This window comes from Hemibagrus wyckioides, linkage group LG03 (assembly GCF_019097595.1).
Source record: "Hemibagrus wyckioides isolate EC202008001 linkage group LG03, SWU_Hwy_1.0, whole genome shotgun sequence".
NCBI lineage: Eukaryota > Metazoa > Chordata > Actinopteri > Siluriformes > Bagridae > Hemibagrus > Hemibagrus wyckioides.
The window spans coordinates 17084201-17107361 of NC_080712.1; the positions used below are offsets into that span (position 1 = coordinate 17084201).

A 23161-nucleotide genomic window follows, 5' to 3' on the forward strand; every position below is an offset into this window, starting at 1 on the left:
TACCTTAAACATTCAGACCACCACTGTGCCGAACATCATTCCTTTATTCAATTATTCCATCTATACTATATAGACTGTTCTATAGCACATTATATGGCATCAATGAATTAAACACCACAGTCAATTCAAATTTAGCAGTGAGTGCTCAGGAAATACATAATCATAATTCAGTATTAGATAAAGGTAAAGTGAATATCACTGATTATCTCCTCATCATGGCACCTGTTAGTGGGTGGGATATATTAGGCAGCAAGTGAACATTTTGTCCTCAAAGTTGATGTGTTAGAAGCAGGAAAAATGGGCAAGCGTAACGATTTGAGAGAGTTTGATGAAGGGCCAAATTGTGATGGCTAGATGACCGGATCAGAGCATCTCCAAAACTGCAGTTCTTTTGGGGTGTTCCCGGTCTGCAGTGGTCAGTATCTATCAAAAGTGGTCCAAAGAAGGAACAGTGGTGAACCGGCAATAGGGTCATGGACGGCCAAGGCTCATTGATGCATGTGGGGAGCGAAGGCTGGCCCGTGTGATCCGATCCAACAGACGAGCTACTGATGCTCAGACTGATGAAGATGTTAATATGTGTGTGTGTGTGTGTGTGTGTGTGTGTGTATGAAAGAAATCATCATGTGTTATGGTACTTAGTTATAATATGAAGACCATTTACATTTGTATTTACATCCATGTAAAGTTTCCATCAATAAATATATCCTCTTAGTGGTTCAGTAAGTCAGTCTAAAAACAATAGGTTAGTATAGTATAAAAACATGGATTAAAAAAAGGGCTTCCAGAACTACATGGATTTGCTGTGCAACAACAAAAGAATATAAAAAGTAAAAAAACAAAAACTCAGCATCTTGATACAAGGGCAAAAAACACCCATTTATACCTAAACACGTTCTGTCTTTCATTACTGTCACCTTTCCTACAAACAGATTTTACAAAGTTGTATAAACATCCATAATTTTTTTCCCTTCATACTTCTATATACATTATATAGCCAACTTTATTTTGTTTCTAACTTAATACAATGGACAAAGTAATTTTACAGATAAAATAACAGCGGAAACATCATCACACACTTCACTGCATACATATAACAGAATGTCTACAAAGTCTAATTAAATACTAAAGATTTAGTAAATTGACTGCCATCAGAGATCTGAGGATAGTAATTATGCTCACACGTGAGTGAACACCCACAAGGGCACAAGAAGACAGAAAATGTATTTCTTCTAAGTGCTGTGCATCAGCGTTTTATTTATTCCACTGAAATATCGATGCAAAAGAGCCAAATCTGAAATTCGATCATAGTATTTCATTACATAAATGGTGCTGCAATGGGCCGCCAGTGCAACTCAGAGATAATCGGATTGATGTCACATAACTACATTTCTAGATAATGTGTTCGTTCTTACACAAACCATTTTTTAATTGACTCTGCACCAGACTGTACCATACAGCAGACATAGCAAAATATATCTGGTAACAAGTATAAACATGTTAACACCATCAAAAACCATTAAAACTCTCACATTTGACTTTACATTTTAGAATGAGGATGTGCTGAAGAAATGTGCCCAGGAGTATCTGTCCCGAGTTCGCAAGGAGGAGCAGCGCTACCAGGCTCTGAAAATCCACGCTGAAGAGAAACTGGACAAGTAAGTGCCCTGCACTGAGAATCTCCAAATTCTTTATTGCAGCATTATTTTGATTTGTCTTGTCTCCCGCTGTGTAATGCATGTACCTAATGGGTGTTAGTGAGTAAATTAGTTCCTTGGAAATAAAATCTGAATATAATGTGGAATGGCAGTGCCTGACTATGAAGTGCTTTGTTGCATCCTGCAGGGCGAATGCAGAAATTGCTCAAGTGCGTGCCAAAGCTAAGCAGGAGCAGGCAGCGTACCAAGCCAGTCTGAGGAAAGAACAGATGAAGGTGGATTCACTGGAGCGTACACTGGATCAGAAGGTTTGTCTTCACTGCTGTGCATGTCTACTCAGTGTTTTTAATAAGGCAAATCCACATACTGTATGTGTCAAATTAGCTTACTAATCCATTGCACCATTAATTGAAGTTATTATTTGACACAGTATGTTTGATTTATTTTTTATTTTTTTCACAGAACAAAGAGATCGAAGAGTTGACCAAGATCTGTGATGAGCTGATTGCTAAAATGGGGAAGAGCTAGCTGTCATATGATCCACATCCACATATAGGACAATATATGAACTTGTAAAAAGTAAATAACAAAAAACAAACAAAAAACATTGTGCTGATTTTGTCCTGTTGACTGCTGGACAGAACCACAGACTGTCCCCAGAATCTTAAACACTACTGAAATTCTTCAAGAAACAGAGCTCCTGCTGACAAGAAGGACACTCTGGTCACTCTTGTCATGCCACTGTAACTACTAACCAAGCATTTTGATGTTTTAATGTACACCAGTTTACCTGTAATGGGGTCTTGTGGATATTTTTGAGATGTATTCCCCATCAGTACAGAAGTTTTATGAGAATGTGTGTATATGTCTTACTGATAGAGAGAGAGAAAGAAAGAGAGAGAGAGAGAGAGAGAGTGTGAGGATGAGTTTAATTGCTATGATGCCATGACAGCCACTGATGGAGCTGACTGTTAAGTTCATTTCTGTGGTTATCTCTTTGAACTTGAAATCACAAGTGAGAAGTAAGACATGTCTATATATATATATATATATATATATATATATATATATATATGATTATGAAATGATTATAAATATGCATGTGTTCATTTTTTTGTGAATATGAGCTGAATAGAGTATAGGAACACAGTGCAGGTTTTTATACTGTTTAATCTGCTTCCTCGTGTATCTTTGTAGATACTCCCTAGTTTTGTTGCCTCTTAGCAAAACTGATGTGCAATTGTATTTTTTAATTTTTATTTTTATTTTTTTTGGGGGGGGATTTTATTTTTAATATGTTAAGAAACATAATGTCCCATGTCTCTGGTACTAAAATAGCTAAATTAATTCGAATAGGATTGTCTCAGTCCTGCTCTGGTTGATGTGAAACAGTAGATGTTTCCTTAAAGAGGAGCTCTACTCGGCTACACAGCACCTGCTTACAAAGTGCAATAAAAGATGGCAATAAACTCTGCTGCCTCTTTGTTTGATCTTTACACAAGCCAATCTAAACTAGAGATAATGCAGAAAAATGCGAAAATATAATAAAAAAGATTTGCACTGAGAATTAAAACAGGCTTTGGATTAAACTGTGAAGAAGACTATTTTGCTGTTTGAGGAAGTGTCTGTATACGTCTGAAAAGATGCCCAATGCTGCTGAAACAGCAGACGGTTACTTAACATTCACAAGCAATAATCCTGCTAGTGCCAAACACAGATATAGTGTCTGAGAGTCTGTTCTATCTGAACTTTTCATGTGTAGTATGAAGGAGGTGAGTCGGTTCATTTGGTTCATTAGTTTACCAGTTTGTTCGGGATTTACATTCATGTAAAAAAACAAAGTTTGAACAGAGATGATCATTTATCATGCATAATAGTCTGTACATTAGAAGTGTACCCAATTGCCACTATCAATTTATTATTATTATTATTATTATTATTATTATTATTATTATTATTATTATTATTATTATATGTGAATCTTACCAATATAGCCATCGTAACACTGGAAAACACTGAAAAAAGAGTCATTTTTTATTCAAAACTATACTGTCTTTCCCAAACTAGTAATCAATTGGCAATATTTTAACTAATTTACTTTTTTTTATATTGTTACATTCCACATAGATGTTTACAGGCTGTCAGAATCGACTACAAAGCTAGGATGCAGTATATGGTCTGTGCTTTGTGGAACAGTGAATTTATAATTAAAATAATTTTTCTTTAATAGATTTTTGCACCAATATGTTTAGCAATATGGTAGAAGTGTGGTTTTATTGTGGAGTTCAGTAATGCAAGGATTAGGACTGGCTGCTGAGGCAAGCCACAAACAATAAAAGAACAATGTGTACATATGTATTTGTATCTGGAATAAGTAATGTATTTTTATTCAGTTACAGTTGCTTTGCCTTGTAGTAATATATAGTATAATCCCAAGCTGAACATGGTACAGTACATGGTACATGTAGGCAAGATCTGCATGCAGTAATGGTTTGCACATTTGAGTGGCTTGGGTTTTTTATCATCATGTCATGAACAGAAATAATGTTAAAATACTGGACATACTCATAACCATTTACCTGAGCTTATTTAGGCACCCACTGGAAATAAAAACAAGTTCATCACAGTATTCAACTATGAAACTATAATCAGCTTCTGAGTGTGATTGAAAAGCTAATGGTTTTAAAATTATGGCTCATTATTTGGGTTAGACTCAATTTGTCTCAAGAGACAAGTTCGTAATCTGGCTCTGTTCAGTACTGGTGAGGTATTAGCTCTCTGTCTTAGTCTCCAAGGTTTAGATGAGAACAACCGGCTTTTCAGTGATCAGTCTGGTCAGCCAAAGTCCAACAGCAACATGAGTGCTGTCCAGTGCTGTTTGTTGTTTGGGCTTTTCTTCCTACTCTGCTGTGTCCACAGTAAGTATAGGCTCTCTTCCTGTTCTCTACATTTTCCGTTTTCCTACCACATTTGTTCAATACTTGAAGGAATGTGAAGCAAAGTGGACACTTCTATCTCATAATCTTTTACGTCTTAACATCCATCTGTTGTTTTTCCACATGTGTACTGTCAGTTTCCTGTCTAGTCAACTTCCTAGTAAACTCCATTAAGTGGCTCTTATGCAATGTGAATCTATTAGATAAGATTGTCTTTTGTTCATGTTTTCTTAATTTGGACAAAGTGTTTATGGACTAATGGCAGCAGACAAACCACTCCTTTAAAAAGACTTGGACCACAGTGAGTCACAAAAGAACTCAGTGCTGTCTGGCTAATGTAAAAAAAAAAAAAAAAAAACATTTTATTGATTGCTAAAATGGAGAAGATATTTATCTCGTTCAGAGATGTTAAATCAATTTGCAATGCATGGTGCAATTACTGTCAGTTTACCAGCTGCCATGAGGATATTGATTTTCTCAGTCTTAGATATTCGTATAACCAATTATATAGTCATGGAAAGGTTTTTCAGTTTTTGTGTGTTCTGTAGTTATGTTGATTGACTTGTCTGATATAGGTAATGGTGCAATAAGGTTGATAACAATTCATGAAGAGGTCTTGGCAGAATTCACTGTGATTAAGGTTGGTTCTTTGAGTAAATATTCATATAGCACTTCTTCCAGGATGAAGCCATCACCACTGGAGGCTCTAATACTCTGCCATGTGGACTCCATTTACAGCAAATTAAAATCATTTTTGTGGTCAATGATAACTACAGGCTGAACTATAGGCAGTATTTTTTTGTATTATATTTATTTATTTATGTTGTACTACAACAAGATTGCTGACTGCTGTAGGATATCTCAGTAATTAAGCAGGTGGCAGCTCGAAAGATCACATTAAATTTGAGATTTAAATTAATTTCAGCTGGATTAGAGTTTGCTGTTGTCCTTTCTTCTGCAATGTTGATGGCATCTCTTCAAGGTTTGGGGATTGAATATATGAGAAAAAGTGAGTGAGTGTTGTCTTAGATTAAAGCTGGGAAGGTTTGTGTGTGTCTGCGCCAGTTTTATTGGATCTCAAATATTACATTTGTGGGAAAATACACAATGTTGCTTGTGTGGGATTTAAGTGGAGATTCTTTGTGAATACATTTCCATGATGTTTACTAATGGTTGCCTTATTAAATTACCGTAGATGTAGTGATGGTTATGCAAACAGTCATAATAATAATCATCATAATAATCATAATAATGATAGCTCTCAGTGTAAATTTAGATCAATTCTAGACTTAGGGAAGGATAAGTAATGGATTTCAGATGAATAAAGCATGCACTGAGTGTCTTGTCTGTCTGACTAGCTGAAGCACTGCAGTGTTACACATGCATGGGGTCAACAGATGAGGACTGCAATCGCCAGGGATCCAAAGCATGTCCAACTTACTCAGATGCATGTGCTATTATCAAAGGAGATGGCAGTAAGTTTTGCATTTGATTTTTACATTTGATGGGATTGATTTCTTGTTAAGAGTGCAGGCAGCATTGGGGAATCTTTTAGAGAGGCAGATATTTATTGTTTCATTAGCACTGGAGAGGTTTTCTAAAATCTGCACCGCTGGTATGCACTCTGTATGTGTGTGTGTGTGTGTGTTTGAGAGAGAGAGAGAGAGAGAGAGAGAGAAAGGGTTTCTCATAAGTAATTATGCTCATATTGTATTTTTAACATTTTTAGCAGAGCACAGTAAATGTAGCTGTTCTAATCTTTTCTAACAGGCGGTGTGCTAAAGTCATGTTCCTACAAATCCTTCTGCAGTCAAGCAAACAGCCAAGGTGACAGAGTTGCAGGGGTGAAGGTTCACTGCTGCTACTCAGATGACTGTAACGTGATGGGACATGGCACCCGGCTCAGCAGAGGGTTTAGCTATCTCTTGGTCCTTCTGCCACTGTTTTGGCATCTATTGTCAAGCTAGAATTGCCAGCATGAGCTTAAATGTGCTTCATACAGGGAAAGTCACATTATGAACTCAGTAGCCATTAAGTGTAACAATGTCTCTGGTCATGCCTATTAAATTGAATAATACCACACAAATGGACTTTTCATGCAGACTTCATATACAAAATAGTTAAACAGCACAGTCATTTTTTTTCAACAACAAAAATGCTCTATTCACTTAGAAACTCATGGTGCTGTATGTTTATTTTAAATTCTAAATAGCCAACAGCCAAAGACAACACATTTCCTTTAGGTTAATGTTATTTAGGTAGTCTAATAAATGCAACTGCAGAAATTATACTAAGTTTGGAGATTTATATATAAATATATATCAGATCAGACTCAGGATCATTTATAATGCATACTATATAATACACCTGCTTTTTTCCACTGTCAAATTAATCGATAAATTGATTTTTCATCTTTGGAAGGAAAGAAAGTATTCAAATTGTATTGTATTGTATTGTATGTATCATGACAATAATTTCATTTTTCAGTGCATTCCTTCTGTGATTAGCAGGAGAGTGGGTAATTTAAAACAATGGTGTTTTGCCACTGAAATATTCTTATTCATATATTTGATGCAGACCTGATTTAGCCTTGAGGATTTAAAGAATGTGTGATTTGATAAAGAAGTTTAAGTAAAAGCACAAAATTTAAAGGTGATCTAATATTACTTAAGATAGCCCTAACTATTAGATTCTTTCATTAGGGAATGGGAGCATGTTTTTGACACTTCTTGTCTCGTTTTGCTTCAGAGTAATTTTCCCGGCATTAACACTAGGGGTCAGTATAAATTCACAAATGTTCTGGTTATTGTTCAGTATTCTGGCAAGTGAAAGCATGACCTTTTACAGGATCTTTTACTCTGTAAAGGAATAGCCATTATTCTGAACTTTTATCTGGCAGGTCTTAGCTGAGCAGTTTGACTCATGGTCCAATAACAGCAGTAAAAATATCACCGGTTTCAACAATATTATTAGCATAGCACTGACGGTCACAGGCTGTACAGTAGCCGTTTCTCTTCTTCAGTGTATTTTGTGGAGCTTGAAATTAGGGCAGTATACAACCTTGTGCAAAAGAGGTATTTTTTTGTTGTTAATATTTCGTTTTCCCCCTGAAACACTCCTATTGGAAACACCCATTAGTGATTTTTCAAAGGGCTTCCCTGCTGTAGGCTTCCAAGACAAGCTCTTTACATAGTTTTCTAAGCAGTAGACTACATACACTATCTAGTGCTATTAAACAGAGCACTTTATATAATAAATTACATTCAAATTTGACACATTAAACTTCACTAGAAAACAATATTTACTTTTAATTGTGTAGAATTATTTAAGCCAGTAAAAAGCATTGTAATAATAATAATAATAATAATAATAATAATAATAATAATAATAATAATAATAATAAAAGAAGAAGAAGCAGAAGAAGAATCAATTAATCAATCACTCAATCAATCAATCAAACAAACATACAAATAAAATGGTTCAACAAAATGATCAAACCCAAATATATTCAGGGTCAAGGTCATGAACTCATTGACATCTGTTACAGTGCAGAACCAACAGAGTATTTCAGTGGACCTACCTGAGCACTTGAAAAATTATTGGAGCAGAACCGATCAATGTGTCAAAAAAAATTGGCTGTAGTTCAGTAACTCCATTTTTTTTTATCGATGAACTATAACAGTTTCTGTAACAGATCGTCTGCTGAGGCTCTTTGTGTTGATATCCGTGTGTTTATCTAAATAATTTACCTGAAGGGAGCTCACTGAGAAAGAGATTTCTTAGACTTGAATAATCTTTTTTTTCCCCATTTCATTTACTCTCTCTGATCTTGGTCAGTGATGAAAACAGAATATTTAAAATCAATTACAGAAGTTGATCAAAGTGGTAGAAGTATGCATGTATTTAAAAGAGTGCAAAAGTGAAAAACAGACATCTCATCTGTTCAGAGACTAAAAGAGGCACCAGTTAAACGTGGTAACATGAAGCACACATAGTCACTTCAAATTTATTTCTTTATACATATGTAGTATGTAATTATTAACGTTTAAGCATTAAAGGGTTAAAACCGTTGCCATGGTTCAATCAGTCTAGTGATGCTACTGCCTGAACCTGGACAGATTTTAGTTGAATACCCATGCTCAAGGCTACATACCTTTAAGTGTGTTTTAAAAAATAAGGATCCTCATTTGGGTAGGTTGCCCAAGGCAATACTCCCCCTATAAGGTATTTATTCAAGCTCTAGTTTTTACAGAATGATATATTTATCATTCTGTTGTTAGGTGTAATTATTTAACCCATCTACAACACTAAGATGAAATGGAGGCACAATTTTTACATCTTTCCCCCAGTGTAAGATTTTCTATATGCTTTCTGTCTCCTGAAAGAAAAACACCCATCCCTTTGGTCAGGGCTCTGGCATTGGCTCTTCTTGGTACATTTCACCTCCTTAAGTCTGTATTTCTGTACTCTTCCCTGCGGTGAGCCTTGCGGCTCTCTCCTTTAACAGGCAGGTGTGATAGTGTGAGTAGGCTGCCCTGCAGGGGGCTAAAACCTGACCCCAAACTGTGACGCTCCAGGCCCATGAGTCTGTGTGCTCTGTTTGCCTATGTCTGAGCTCATCAGCTTTATTTGCAGCTCACGTGTATTAAGATGTGAGGACTCGGTGTATGACTGCTGGCTGTTTGTACTAAAGAAGTTTGAACTTCAAAGACAAATATGCACCTCATTATTAAAGGATATTAAGCCACAGGACTGTTGTATACTTGATGGTTATACCTTTATAGGAAATAACCCCCTAGGAGCAGTACTTACATGTGGACCATTTTAGCACTTATTTAATCTGTATTTTAGTTACTCCCAGTTTATCCCTATTCTTTTATTCGGCAGAAAGTAGACGATACATAATTAGACACGAGGCTGGCACATAATTAGCAAGAAGCCCTCAAAATACATATTAATAAAATAAGGCAGCCTGGGTTTCCTCCAGGCTCACCAATTTCCTCCAACAAAACTTCCCCATACTTCAGTTTTCCTCACTGTTGTTAAACCAATCTTATCCAGTCTTAAACATTCTTATCATTAGGAATGTAAGTCACTCACTTTGTTGGCACTACAAATCACATTAGACTACACAGCGAGTAAGAGGTAAAGCACTAGCATGTTCTTGAGAACCATGGATTGATAGAATAATCTGAATGAAGATCAAACATTTAATGACATTAGATGGATCAGACTGATATGAACTATTCATTTTGCTTTGCTTTTCATCTGATGACTGATGTCAAGTAAAAATGTATTGTTAATAGGAATGTAGTGTTTTATTCATCCTTCAGTTAGCTGATGGTCATACAGTTTTGTTGTGATGATTGGGTACAGATTCAAACTTGGTGCTGAGTGTGTGCTTCAGATATGATTATTTTATTTTTTGGTTATGGTCCTGCTTTGGTTTAAAATTTCATGCTCAATTGGGTATTTAATTAAAAACAAAGGTTTGCTCTATCGTGTTGGCTTACAGCATGTGTCCACTTGCAATCTGTGTGGCAGAACATTCAACATTACACTGTATTTAAATTTAGCTAAGTAGAGAAGAGAAGAAGCAGCTGAATGATTCAGAAAATAAATTTAAAATTAGTGACTGCTGTATTGTATCTCAGTCCACGGTAGTTGTAGAAGTAGCATTAGCTAGTTAGCTATTTATTAACCAAACAAACAAATAACATTGATTCACAATGCCTTGACCAGTGATGTGAAGTTTAAGCATGTTTTGTCATCTTTGAAATCAAATTTCAAATCGAAAGGTGATTGGATGGCCAAAGAATAAAACTATTCCTGCATACATAATAATGTATTCCATTGTTATTACACACCACAGGGTGCGCAATGTCTTGCATGGAGACTGTTTTGTCCTGAACAGTAAAAGCTCAGTGAAGGTGGAGGCCTTTCTAACAGAACTTGAAATGTTCCTTTCAGCTTTATGTGAGCTATGATGTTTACAGGCATTTTATTATCACCAAACTACAACAGAGGTTCAAACTTTGCAAGGGGAAATGATTTCATTCTTATAAAAATAAAGTTACCATGTGCCATAAGTGGCAAGTATAAAGGTCATCATCACCATGGTGACCACCTAGGAAGAAATGTCTCGTTTGATCATCCTTAGGTATCTGCTCAGACCTAATCCTTTTCTTCCTAAGGGCATTATTACAGTAAATTATATCTTCCTTCCACAGACCCTTGTGCTATATGCCCTATACAAGCTGGAGACATGGCTGTAGTTATTTTGATCCTGTAGATTTTACCCATGTTTTTTTTCTATGTTTGTAATCTAGGTCTGCATTTTTGCAAGCAGAGCACTAGAATTTGTTTTTCTATATCAATGATATATTTTTTTCATAAACAAATATAAGAAAGATGTATGCATGTATCAGCTATAATTTTTATATTACAATTATTGCTTGATTATTTACAATGTTTTAGGATATTAGCACCGTTGTGTTAAATAACTATACATTTGCATGTGTAGTGAGCTGTGAAGTGGCATTTGTTTCTGTCTTTCAAATGAAACAGCCTTTATTTTGTTGCCAAGCGAATACTGTCCAAAAAGCTCTCTACCTAGCAAACGCAGTAAGCTTTGGCAAAGCAGCAAACGAGCATAAAAATGAGCATTACTGCCTACTGTGTTTATTTTGTTTATTCTTTACTTGTAAATATGTTTATGTATTGGTTTGAGCTTTAGGAAGTACAATTTGTGCTTCATCTTTATGGGCTATTCACAAACGAGTGGAATTTTTGAGCCAGCTCTTTCAGATGTACATTGGGAAAATGGACAGATTTTACTTTAATGCCAGTAGGTGGATAGGCAACCTAGCCATGAATGAGTGTGTGTGTGTGTGGACTGGCAAACTTGGGTGTATTCCCACCTCATACTCAGTGTTCCTTGTATAATCTCTCTATTCAGTAAAACCCTCAAAACCCCAGCTAGCTGTAATCTGAAAAAAAAGTGTAGTGGGTGTTGAATGCTGCATTATACTGTAGGTGCCTAAACCATGTAGTATCTAGTGCTTCAAAAACAATGCATTTTTCAGAGCTTATCTTAGCAATATTGAATTTAATGTACTGCTTAAAATATGAGTCTTTCTGGAAAGAATACAGATGTGGAAAGAATCTTGGTATATATCTACCCAGCTCTGCTAAAAAATGTCCTGCTACATCCTTTGCAGTTACAATGTACTGGGAGCTGTGCGCTGACCAGAAGCACCAGTTCGGACAATGTATCTAAATGGCATGCAATCAAACATCCAGATTAGGGCCATGTACTGTAGTGAGCCACATTGCATGCCCTCAGTCTCCAACAAGAGAACAAAAGTGTAAGAGGGGAGCTGAGCAAATGAGATGATGGCTGTGTTTATGAGTGTGAGGGGCTGACTGGCTGGCCAGGGTTCAGGCTGTGGTCACTGGTTCCAGGGTCTCTGTTGCTGAGGTCTTTTTGAAAAAGATTCATGAAGCAGAATTAAAAGTGAACTACCTCTGAGGATACAACAAGTGGAGGGGGAGGGGGGGTAAGCACAGTGTGAAAAGAAATGAGTAAGGATTAGTAAAAAGAATGAGGAATGGTGGGGATTTGGCAAGAATACAAGTTGAGTTGTAAATAATCAGACTGACCCCTGCCTCAGCTGTTTTGAAATGTGACTAAATACTCCTATGGTGCAGTTTTGCTGGCAAAATTTGAAAGTATAGTGGATTTCTTTTGCCCTAATGCAAAATTTGCTATCTGCACTATCTTGTTAACATGCTGGCAAAATTTGAAAGTATAGCAGTTTAATCCATGACCAGAATACCTTCTGTCTTCCTGTGCTCTAATGGAAAATTTGCTATCTGTACTACCTTGTTAACATTTTCAATTCAATTCAGCTTTATTTGTATAAGACTTGGACATTGTCTCAAAGAAGCTTTACAGTAATATAGAAATTCAGAATAATAATGACAAAGCTTACAATTTAAATTTATCTCTAATGAACAAGACAGAGGCAACACTGGCAAGAAAAAAAACTCCCAGAGATGATATGAGGAAGAAACCTTCAGAGGAACCAAGGTGAGACCAGATAAATAATATCCTCTCTACAGCTGTATATAGTCAAGTGGAGTTGTGTAACCAGGAGCTTCTGAGCAATATCTAAATATAAACCCCAACATGATTTTTGAATTCATTATAGATTTAACATAAATTTTCATGTCCTGCTTAAAGATTTCCCTTTTACATTTGGATTTTCAGTGTAACTCTGTACAAAGTCAGAGATGATTGACTATTTGGATCATCACTCCACATTTGCACTGTTAGAGAAAGTAAGAGATGAAACAGGTCAGGGTCACCCTTGAAACCTTAGAATATTCATTTAAACATGTCTTTGGCATACATTTTCTTCAGAAATACTGATCCCTAAGGAGTCTGTTATTCCATTGACATTCTACACACTGCACTTTTATTGGTACTACATGTAAGACACCTGCACATTTGGTACACTACTTTCCACTCTGAACTGCTTGCACATTCTTTACTGTTACTGTATGTAACATATAATTGCACTTCATATTTAATTATTTTCATATTAAGGATTTGAGCAAGTTTGACAAAGGTCAGATTGTGATGGCTAGATGACTGGATTAAAGATCTCCAAAACTGCTTCTTGTGGGGTGTTCCTGGTCTGCAGTGGTCAGTATCTATCAAAAGTGGTCCAAAGAAGGAACAGTGGTGAACAGGTGACAGGGTCATGGGTGATCAAGGCTCATTGATGCACATGGGGAGTGAAGGCTGGCCCTTGTGATCCGATTCAACAGACGAGCTACTGTTGCTCAAACTGCTAAAGAAGTTAATGCTGGTTCTGATAGAAAGGTGTCAGAATACACAGTGCATCGCAGTTTGTTGCGTATGGGGCTGCATAGTCGCAGACCAGTCAGGGTGTTCATGCTGACCACTGTGTACCACTGAAAGCGCAAACAATGGGCATGTGAGCATCAGAACTGGACCACAGAGCAATGGAAGAGGGTGGCCTGGTCTGATGAATCACGTTTTCTTTTACATCACTTGGATGGACAGGTGCATGTTCGTCACTTACCTGGGGAACACATGGCACCAGGATGCACTATGGGAAGAAGGCAATCTGGTGGAGGCAGTGTCATGTTTTTGGCAATGTTCTGCTGGCAAACCTTGGGTCCTGCCATCCATGTGGATGTTACTTTGCCACATACCACCTACCTAAGCAATGTTGCAGACCATGTACACCCTTTCATGGAAACAGTATTCCCTGATGGCTGTGGTCTCTTTCAGCAGGATAATGTGCCATGCAACAAAAATGGTTTGATGAACACAACAACGAGTTTGAGGTGTTGACTTGGCCTCCAAATTCCTCAGATCTCAATCCAATCGAGCATCTGTGGGATGTGCTGGACAAACAAGTCCGATCCATGGAGGCCCCACCTCACAACTTAGAGACATAAAGGCTCTGCTGCTAACATCTTGGTGCCAGATACCACAGCACACCTTCAGGGATTTAGTGGAGTCCATGCCTCGAAGGGTCAGGGCTGTTTTGCAGCCAAAGGGGGACCAACACAATGTTAGGCAGGTGGTCATAATGTTATGCCTGATTGATGTATGTCCTCATGCCATACCCATCATATTTATTTATCCTCATTTATTCATTCCCCATGACAGGGCAAAGCCACTGCTGTATCTAAGACACTATAAGAGGAAGCTGATCATCTTTATGGTATTTAAGTGTAATGGCAGAGTTGGATATTTTTTCCCCATTCAATATATATTTTACTGTGCACTAGCTAGTTAGCAAGCTAGCAAAATGATACTTTAGTTAAGTCGAAACATAGAACGTAACAGAAGGCTTACATAATCTATAAACAAATCATGGGAACAATATTTATATTTCTTGCATTCTTATTTACCAGCCGCTGTGGCAGAACCTTTTTTTTAGTATTTCAACTCAGACCACTTGACATTGCAGTGCTATTCATATGATAATTATTATTATAAGTTATTAATTTGACAGTGGCATGCAGTAACAGCTAAACAGCAGTAAAATCCATTACTAGTCATGCTAACACAGAGAATAAGGAAAATGAAGGTCAGTTACACAATTTTATAAAACCTCTATATAAAACCTGAATTCTGTTCAAGTTGGTTTGTGATGTTTGGTAAATTTGCTGCTGAAAAGCTGCCAGAGAAAAAGTTCTATTTCAAATGGCACCATAAGCCCTGCAGTCCTTTGTCAAAATGGCAACAGGCTTAAAAGCTAAAAAAGCTAAGTACTCGGAACACAGTGTTGTCACCAACTCAGTGTGTCATTATTCACTCAAACGGTGGCCATGTGCTTTACTGTGGTGCTGAAACTTTGTTGTTTTCCATTAGATAAATGATTTCTGGGTTATTTTTATCACCTCCTTCAACAAAACAGAAGGTAATCGACCACATTCGCATAATCAACTGTTTTTTTTTCTTTTTTGTTGTTTGATATTAGCTATGCTGCTAGAGCTGCTCAGTGACAAACTGAATTAATGACAAAAACACATTAAAACACATTTGATCAGCTTGGATGTTGTAGCTTCTGCTGTTTTGCTGTTTGAAGTCAATAACCATAACCAGACAGATTGATTGACTTCTGCACTTTATCAATAGTGCCAAAGTTGCTAATGAGAAATCCTAGCAGCCAGAGAGGAAATATAGAATATTTGCCATAAAGAAACCTCTAGTGTATAATGGTAGACAATATGGCTAAGAACATAAATGATAAACAGCCCATTTTAACCCATTCTAACCTTAGATAGCTTTCAGGTTTTTCCTGGATTACTGTAGCAATGGTTAAAAATTGACTAAACCATAAATTGCTACCTCTGCGTTATTGATTCTGATGTTACACTAGCAAAACTATTGATATGTTACGTACATGTACATTCACACTACACATATTAACATGTGTACAAAGTGCAGCTTTCTGGACCAATATGGTACAGTGAGTTAATACATCTCACTGCACAATGAGCCTCCTACTGCACTCCATACCCTAAATAAATAAGTCTGATAATGATACTACCACTGTAGTCTGTATCAATGCAGGTTTCTCCAAAGGGAGCATTAAGAACCCATAGTGGTGCTCGTGAGCATGTCTTTGAATCCCAAAATGAGAACAGGGATACCCTGCAGCACAGGTCGTCAATCTTATCTGCAAAGGGCAGTTGTGGCTGCAGGTTTTCATTTCTGCCAAATAGGAGCAACAACTAATAATGATTTGCAAAATCAAGATCAAGTGATTAGGCAAATGGTATCAGGTGCAGCTCTTACTCAGAATAAAACCCCTGGAGCCACACTAGCAGTTCCTTCCTTATAGCTGGACATTGCATTTTATCTGAGAGCAGATGGAACCTCAGAGTAAACTCTCAACATTCAACATTAAGATTAATTTATACATAGATCCAATAAAATAACCTTAAGGTCAAGAGTGGTATTGTTTAAATTAACCTGGAAATTTTCTGTTAGTTTCTGCAGCCATTCTAACATTAAAAATGATCATGTGTTATTCATAAATTCAGACACACTAATAGAGGTGATCTGCATGTCATTGATTGCTTATTAAAAGTCTGTTAATTTGTTTGTGGATTTTTTTGTTTGTGGTAATTGTAGGCTGTAAGATTTATGAAAAATGGGACTTTCGTAGACGTGTGAAGCACCAGAGCCAAAAGCAAATCACATCAGTAACTACTGTGCTCTGGGGCCGAGGTAGACTCACTCAGCCGTGCTGTGCAACTGGGATAATTAGTTTTGGAAAGGAATATCAGCCAATATAATTGAGCATTCTCCCCTAATGAAGATCCTCCATGTTGTCAGTGACAAGGCGCTAACTGACTGCAGAAGAACGATTTGACAGTGGAGGCTGACCAAAGGGTTTGTCGCACATGTAAGCGCAGAAGGTTTTGATGATCAAATCTTCGGCTGAAATCTGTCAAGAGTTCATTTTCCCCAGTGCTTCTTTCTATTGCCTTTTTGCTCGCTGTTTCCTGTGTTGATGTTTTTTTGGTTTGTGATTTATGTTTGGCTTGTGCTTTGTGGCCTGTCTGTTTCTGGATGAAAGAGTTCAAAGAAGGACTATATAGAAGAAAGAAGTTCATAGAAGGACTACAGAGGACCAGGAGAGGATTATAAAGGGAGATAGAGAAAAAGGATAAAAACTGGAGGGAATTATAAAGTGAGATAGCAGCAAGGTAAAACATGAGGGAATTGATTGGTTAAGGTTGCTGGCTTGTTTCATAAAGGGGGAATTCAGGGTGTGTTCAGGGTTTTGACTGAGGAACGCAAGGGGTTGAAGATTTGTAGAAGGGGGAGAGGCAGGAGGAGGTCACTGTGAAATTAGTTTGGAGGGATAATAGGGGAGCAAATTGGTTTTGACAAGTTTAGGGAGGTGGAAGTAATGCACTTCTTTTAAAAATGAAAAAGGAGCAAATGCAAGAATATCATGAGATAATAGAGGGGCCTGATAGGGAGGGGGGTGAGAGTGGGATTATAGTCCCAGAGCCCTGGGGCAGAGCCCTGGTGCAAATGTAGCTCATGGTTAGAGTACCCCTTATCACGTCCTCACCTATACATATTGTCATGGAAAGGAGTCATGTAATGGAAGAGGCTCAGCTGTGGGACATAATTATGGGCCTGCCAGCGACTGCTCAGCAGAGGAAACCTGCTTGACAATTATTTCACATCTAAATGAGGTTTACAGGCATTGGGCTTGCAGAGAAATTGCAAAATGAGTCTTGTCCAGTGGTTCATTTTTGCAGCTCAGGCCCAAACCTGCAGCACATCTCTCTGCTGTTTATGAAGACCTACACCCAGCTGTCATCTCCCTCCTGTTAATAAGACAGTAGTGATTATTTACTGCATGGTTCGTTGTGTCGGTGATGCAAGCAAATGGGTTTTCATGTATTTGAAGAGAAACAGAGGATTAGAGGAGTGCAGGGAAAGCTGCAGGAGCTAAAGCAGCATTAGGCTGCTTATATTTACCACACAGAGTGAGGCCTGCTCCATGCCTGAGCCAACCCTGCTGGGTTGAGAACTGCGCTGTATGGTGGACAGGTCCGTATTGAGAAAGCCTCTGGGGGAAAAAAGAGCTGCTTACACAGTGTTATCAAAGAAGGTGTTTTGTGTGGAATACCTGGCAGCATGGTCCTCTGTTACTGAGCACTAATTCTCAAATAATGGCCGGTGGTAATGGAGCTGTGACGCAGCTTATTGCCGACGGATGTGCAAGCGCCTTGCTTAATATGGAGTGCATGAATTAAAGTCAAGCCATTAGGCAAGAGTTCCTCATTTGAGAAATTACTCCTTTTCCCTCACTGCTCAGCTCAGTGCTAAAAAGCAAGGTGGGGGAAGGTCCAAGGAGCAGACGGCTTTTGATGATGTGAAGTGAAAAATTTCCTCAAGCACCTGGAGCAGGTCCACAACAGGAGTTAAGATCAAAAGAGCAGAGTCATTTTTATCACACTGCCACACAAACTGAATAATACTTGCATATTTATGCCTTTAAAGCCGTGAATCCATTTAATATATGTCAATCAAAATTCAACAGTCATTGCTGACCTCATAATAAACACACACTGCAGCTATTACAGTCAAGTTACTTTTTTGTCTGATGGCAGATGTAGTCGCATTTCTGGCTTCATTTCTACATATCTGTACTTTATCTCCTTCCCACTCAGCTGAACCCATGATAGCAGTGGGCTGGAAGAACATACCGAGTTTCAGACAGTGGCAGACAGCAACTGCATACAAGGATAGAGTCAAGCTGAGCCTGAGTGTCATTAGTCTGTATGTGTCTAGCAGGCATTCCTCCTTTTGCTGATTATTTCCCATCCAGGAACGTCTGCCATTCCACTGGCAGACTGCTTCGCCTGCATGCCTCTGCTACGTAGGCGGACATCACAATTAATGAGAATCTTCTATTTTTCATGAGAGCTCTTTGTATAAGACCCTAGGCCATCTTATTATTTATTATAAAGTAAATAACGTTACAGTTTCAAGGTTTTATGATACTCTTGATGTTTAGAAGTTGTGAAGTCAACGGTATCCACAGAATTATACAGACAAGAGCGGAAAGGTATCTCTGTTTTTACTGAGTGAGATGATGCATGCTCTGATGCCTTTAAAGGATGCTTTACTATGTTGTTCTAATTAAAGGATTTAATGTTGTTCTTTCATTTACTTCTTAATTCTAAATTGCGTCATGGATGCTTTATAAATACAGTCTCTGAAGTTAGATACCTCATTTATAAAACAGTCATCTGATCAGAGCTGATCTTAAATACCACACACACACACACACACACACACACACAGAATAAATGAGGTTTGCTGGTATCTAGCCTTAGAGACTATATTTATGAAGCATTCATGATGCAATTTAGAGTTATTTCAGTATATATATATATATATATATATATATATATATAATGCTACAGTGCTACAGAAATGCTTCAGAAATAGTAAATAGTGTTTACATAGACCCACAAAAATTCTTCGCAGGGAAATATTCCTTTTTGCTCTGGAGTTGCACTTTACTTGCTGCTTCAACAGCAAAATACTGTGACTAATTACTTGAAATGCTTTTGATATTGTGAAGTCGAAGCACTTGTTCACATGCACATGAATTCAATATGATTAATCGTGATCAGAATGAACAACAGGCAACAAGTAAGGAGGATTTAGGAACATATGATATAATTTTAGGAAAATTAAATGTCAAGATTTTGGATTCTTTTTTGCAGGTCTTTTTTTTTTTTTTTTTTTTTAAAGATGTTAACCAATGTAATAAGGTTTCTTCTGTTCAACTTTCATCCATATTTTTCACCTTGCATGCTCAGGTGAGAATTTCTTTTAGTCATTTTACAATAATAATAATGTCTATATCTGTGAATGTTTCTCACATAAATCTGGCACAGGTAAAGGGAAGCTGTTCGCAAATTTGTTTGAAAAATGTACAATTTTAACATCATTCATTGTCAGAGAAAATGCCTTAAGATATACTAGGCTTATTTTCTCCCTAGATTAACCTTCTTTATCCCTTTTCCTACTGTTGTGGTCACACCAATTTTGACAGAACAGTGTAATGACCTAAGCTTCTCCCTGTTTTTCACTGTAGAAAAGGGCTCTTCAAGGGTTCTTTGAGTCTTTATTGGATACATAAGGGCCCCTAGCTTCTAAAAAGGGTCCTACTCAGGAACCCGTTCTGATTGGGAAGCACTCTTTGGCAGAGATCTAACATGACCTTTAAGAACTCCACCTACATTTTCTAAATTTATTAAAGTGCGCAGGATGTGATGGACAGTCTGGACATTGGGAGAGGGAGGAGATGAGGACGTGAAGGCTAGATGAAGCAAGTTAAAATAGGCAGCAAAAGTATTTTAGGGGCTGCTATGTTGCTATGTTGTCTTGTCCCTGTCATGACCGCTCTGAGCACTGCTGGGTCTGTTTGGGATTAATAATTCCGCTGCATTGTCAATCCATCAGGGCTGTATCCTTAAATAAGAGGGGCAGGTGCTCAAGGATAACATGGATTTTAAAACATTAATTCCCAATTATAACTTGTACATTTTTAACCTATTAACTCCAATATAACCTATTCAGGCAGAACATAACAAACCACACCCTATGAATCTCACAAATCCCTGTGTGTTTGCTTAACAATAAACTGGAACATTCAGACACTGAAGCCATATACAAAATTGTCAAAGATACTGATATATTTTTGGACACCTAATGTCATTAAATAATGCTGTGGTGGCATCAGCCTTGTTTTTGGAGTTGTCTGCTGAGGCATCACTGCTGCTCAACTGGACAAGCCTCTCTCTCATTCCAGGAAGGCCTCCCTCTCTGTCTCTCTCTCTCTCTCTCTCTCTGTCGCTCTCTCTCTCTCAGAGGTAGGCACAAGAATAATAGCCAAAGTAACAGCTATCATTGACAACACCTCCCACCCACGCCATGAGATGTTGAAAGCATTTGGCAGCTATTCCAGCAATCATCTGCTCCACCCACAGTGCTGAAAAGAATGACACCACATGTCCTTCATACCTGCAGCTGTAAGGATGTATAACCACTGCCCTCAGCGGCCTGCCATACCTACTGTACAACCAATCAGTCTATCCTGCCATGGTACCCACATCCATTCAGTGTTAGAGCTGCAGAGATGCTATATTCAGCAATACTTTGACTTCCGTAGATTGAACATATTGAGAACTCATTTGTTTGGACTATTACTTACTGTCTTTCAGTTTGTCATGCAGTGGTCATTTGTATTTTTGCATGCCATTATCTTATTATATGCAACATTTATACTTTTATTTTTCTGCTACTTTTCATTTTGTATTCTTCATTATATATATGTATATATATATATATATATATATAATGATATATAATGAAGAATACAAAATGAAAAGTAGCAGATATATAATATATATGTTTAAGGGTGTAACACAAAAACAGAATCAGTATCTGTTTCATCTGGGGTGGAAATGGCCCAGAAGTACACTATTATTATTATTATTATTATTATTATTATTATTATTATTATTATTATTATTATTATTATTATTATTATTCATTTTCTGTACTGCCTATCCTACACAGGGTCATGGGGAACCTGGAGCCTATTCCAGGGGACTTAGGGTACAAGGCAGAGACACCCTTGATGGTTTGCCAGTTCATCGCACACACACTCACACACAACTAATATATGCAAGTTGGACTGCAACTCATGTATTTGACCAGAGGAGGAAACCGGAGTACTCAGAGGAAACCCTTAAAGCAATTGGAGAACAAACAAACTCAGTGCACACATGGGGGATGTAGCAATTGATCCACCAACCCCAGAGATGCTAGTGTGTAAAACAATGGCACTATCTGTATCTTTTCCACCCAAGGTGGACATGGCCCAGAAGTTATTATTCTTATTCTTATTTTTTATTTGTTGATGTTGTTTTTGATGTTCTGGTTGTTAATTATTTTAATATTTTTCTCCTACCAATATGGCCCAAAAAACAAACAAAGTAGAAATGCCAACACTGTGAATTCTGCCTCTGAGAGTTCCTCATCACATGAGTTCATAATTGGCTTCAGCAGAGAGATACACTATATTGCCAAAAGTATTCGCTCACCTGCCTTGACTCACATATGAACTTAAGTGACATCCCATTCCTAATCCATAGGGTTCAATATGACATCGGTCCACCCTTTGCAGCTATAACAGCTTCAACTCTTCTGGGAAGGCTGTCCACAAGGTTTAGGAGTGTGTTTATGGGAATTTTTGACCATTCTTCCAGAAGCGCATTTGTGAGGTCACACACTGATGTTGGACGAGAAGGCCTGGCTCTCAGTCTCCGCTCTAATTCATCCCAAAGGTGTTCTATTGGGTTGAGGTCAGGACTCTGTGCAGGCCAGTCAAGTTCATCCACACCAGACTCCTGTCATCCATGTCTTTATGGACCTTGCTTTGTGCACTGGTGCACAGTCATGTTGGAAGAGGAAGGGGCCAGCTCCAAACTGTTCCCACAAAGTTGGGAGCATGGAATTGTCCAAAATGTCTTGGTATGCTGAAGCATTCAGAGTTCCTTTCACTGGAACTAAGGGGCCAAGCCCAGCTCCTGAAAAACAACCCCACACCATAATCCCCCCTCCACCAAACTTTACACTTGGCACAATGCAGTCAGACAAGTACCGTTCTCCTGGCAACCGCCAAACCCAGACTCGTCCATCAGATTGCCAGATGGAGAAGCGCGATTCGTCACTCCAGAGAACGCGTCTCCACTGCTCTAGAGTCCAGTGGCGGCGTGCTTTACACCACTGCATCCGACGCTTTGCATTGCACTTGGTGATGTACGGCTTGGATGCAGCTGTTCGGCCATGGAAACCCATTCCATGAAGCTCTCTGCGCACTGTTCTTGAGCTAATCTGAAGGCCACATGAAGTTTGGAGGTCTGTAGCGATTGACTCTGCAGAAAGTTGGCGACCTCTTCACACTATGCGCCTCAGCATCCGCTGACCCCGCTCCGTCAGTTTATGTGGCCTACCACTTCGTGGCTGAGTTGCTGTCGTTCCCAAACACTTCCACATTCTTATAATACAGTTGACTGACAGTTGACTGTGGAATATTTAGGAGCGAGGAAATTTCACAACTGGATTTGTTGCACAGGTGGCATCCTATCACAGTTCCATGCTGGAATTCACTGAGCTCCTGAGAGCGACCCATTCTTTCACAAATGTTTGTAAAAACAGTCTGCATGCTTGATTTTATACACCTGTGGCCATGGAAGTGATTGGAACACCTGATTCTGATTATTTGGATGGGTGAGCGAATACTTTTGGCAATATAGTATATGTGTGAAGCTGTTGATGTCAGGGTTTTTGTTTTTTTTTCACTTTGATTTGCACCACTGTTTAACTTCTGGCTTTGGTGTCTCACTGTCATGCTTCTGTTCTGTCTGATGTGTGTGTTTGTTGCTTTGCCTGCCATAGTCTTGCCT

General features: G+C 38.1%; 2 protein-coding genes across 7 annotated transcripts in view; both read left to right on the forward strand.

The window, feature by feature from the left end:
* The window catches only part of LOC131348571 (transforming acidic coiled-coil-containing protein 2-like), a 43797-nt gene extending 40670 nt beyond the window's left edge, over nucleotides 1–3127 (forward strand). For all 6 annotated transcript variants that reach the window (XM_058383658.1, XM_058383667.1, XM_058383675.1 and 3 more), the window contains 3 exons: nucleotides 1552–1658; nucleotides 1846–1966; nucleotides 2121–3127. In XM_058383658.1, coding sequence (XP_058239641.1) covers nucleotides 1552–1658; nucleotides 1846–1966; nucleotides 2121–2186 — 294 coding nt within the window. In that variant the 3' untranslated portion in view covers nucleotides 2187–3127. The remainder of the gene's footprint in view (nucleotides 1–1551; nucleotides 1659–1845; nucleotides 1967–2120) is intronic.
* A 2433-nt stretch (nucleotides 3128–5560) lies between these two features.
* ly6pge (lymphocyte antigen 6 family member pge) lies at nucleotides 5561–6561 on the forward strand. The gene is made up of 3 exons (XM_058385098.1): nucleotides 5561–5576; nucleotides 5953–6069; nucleotides 6365–6561. Exons 1-3 carry the CDS (start codon nucleotides 5561–5563, stop codon nucleotides 6559–6561), a joined length of 330 nt encoding a protein of 109 aa, XP_058241081.1.
* Nucleotides 6562–23161: the final 16600 nt, after the last annotated feature.

Excerpts from the sequence above, each read along its gene's own strand:
- ly6pge (XM_058385098.1), top strand. Across the intron at positions 6,070-6,364 it reads TATTATCAAAGGAGATGGCA|GCGGTGTGCTAAAGTCATGT; the intron begins GTAAGTTTTGCA and ends CTTTTCTAACAG.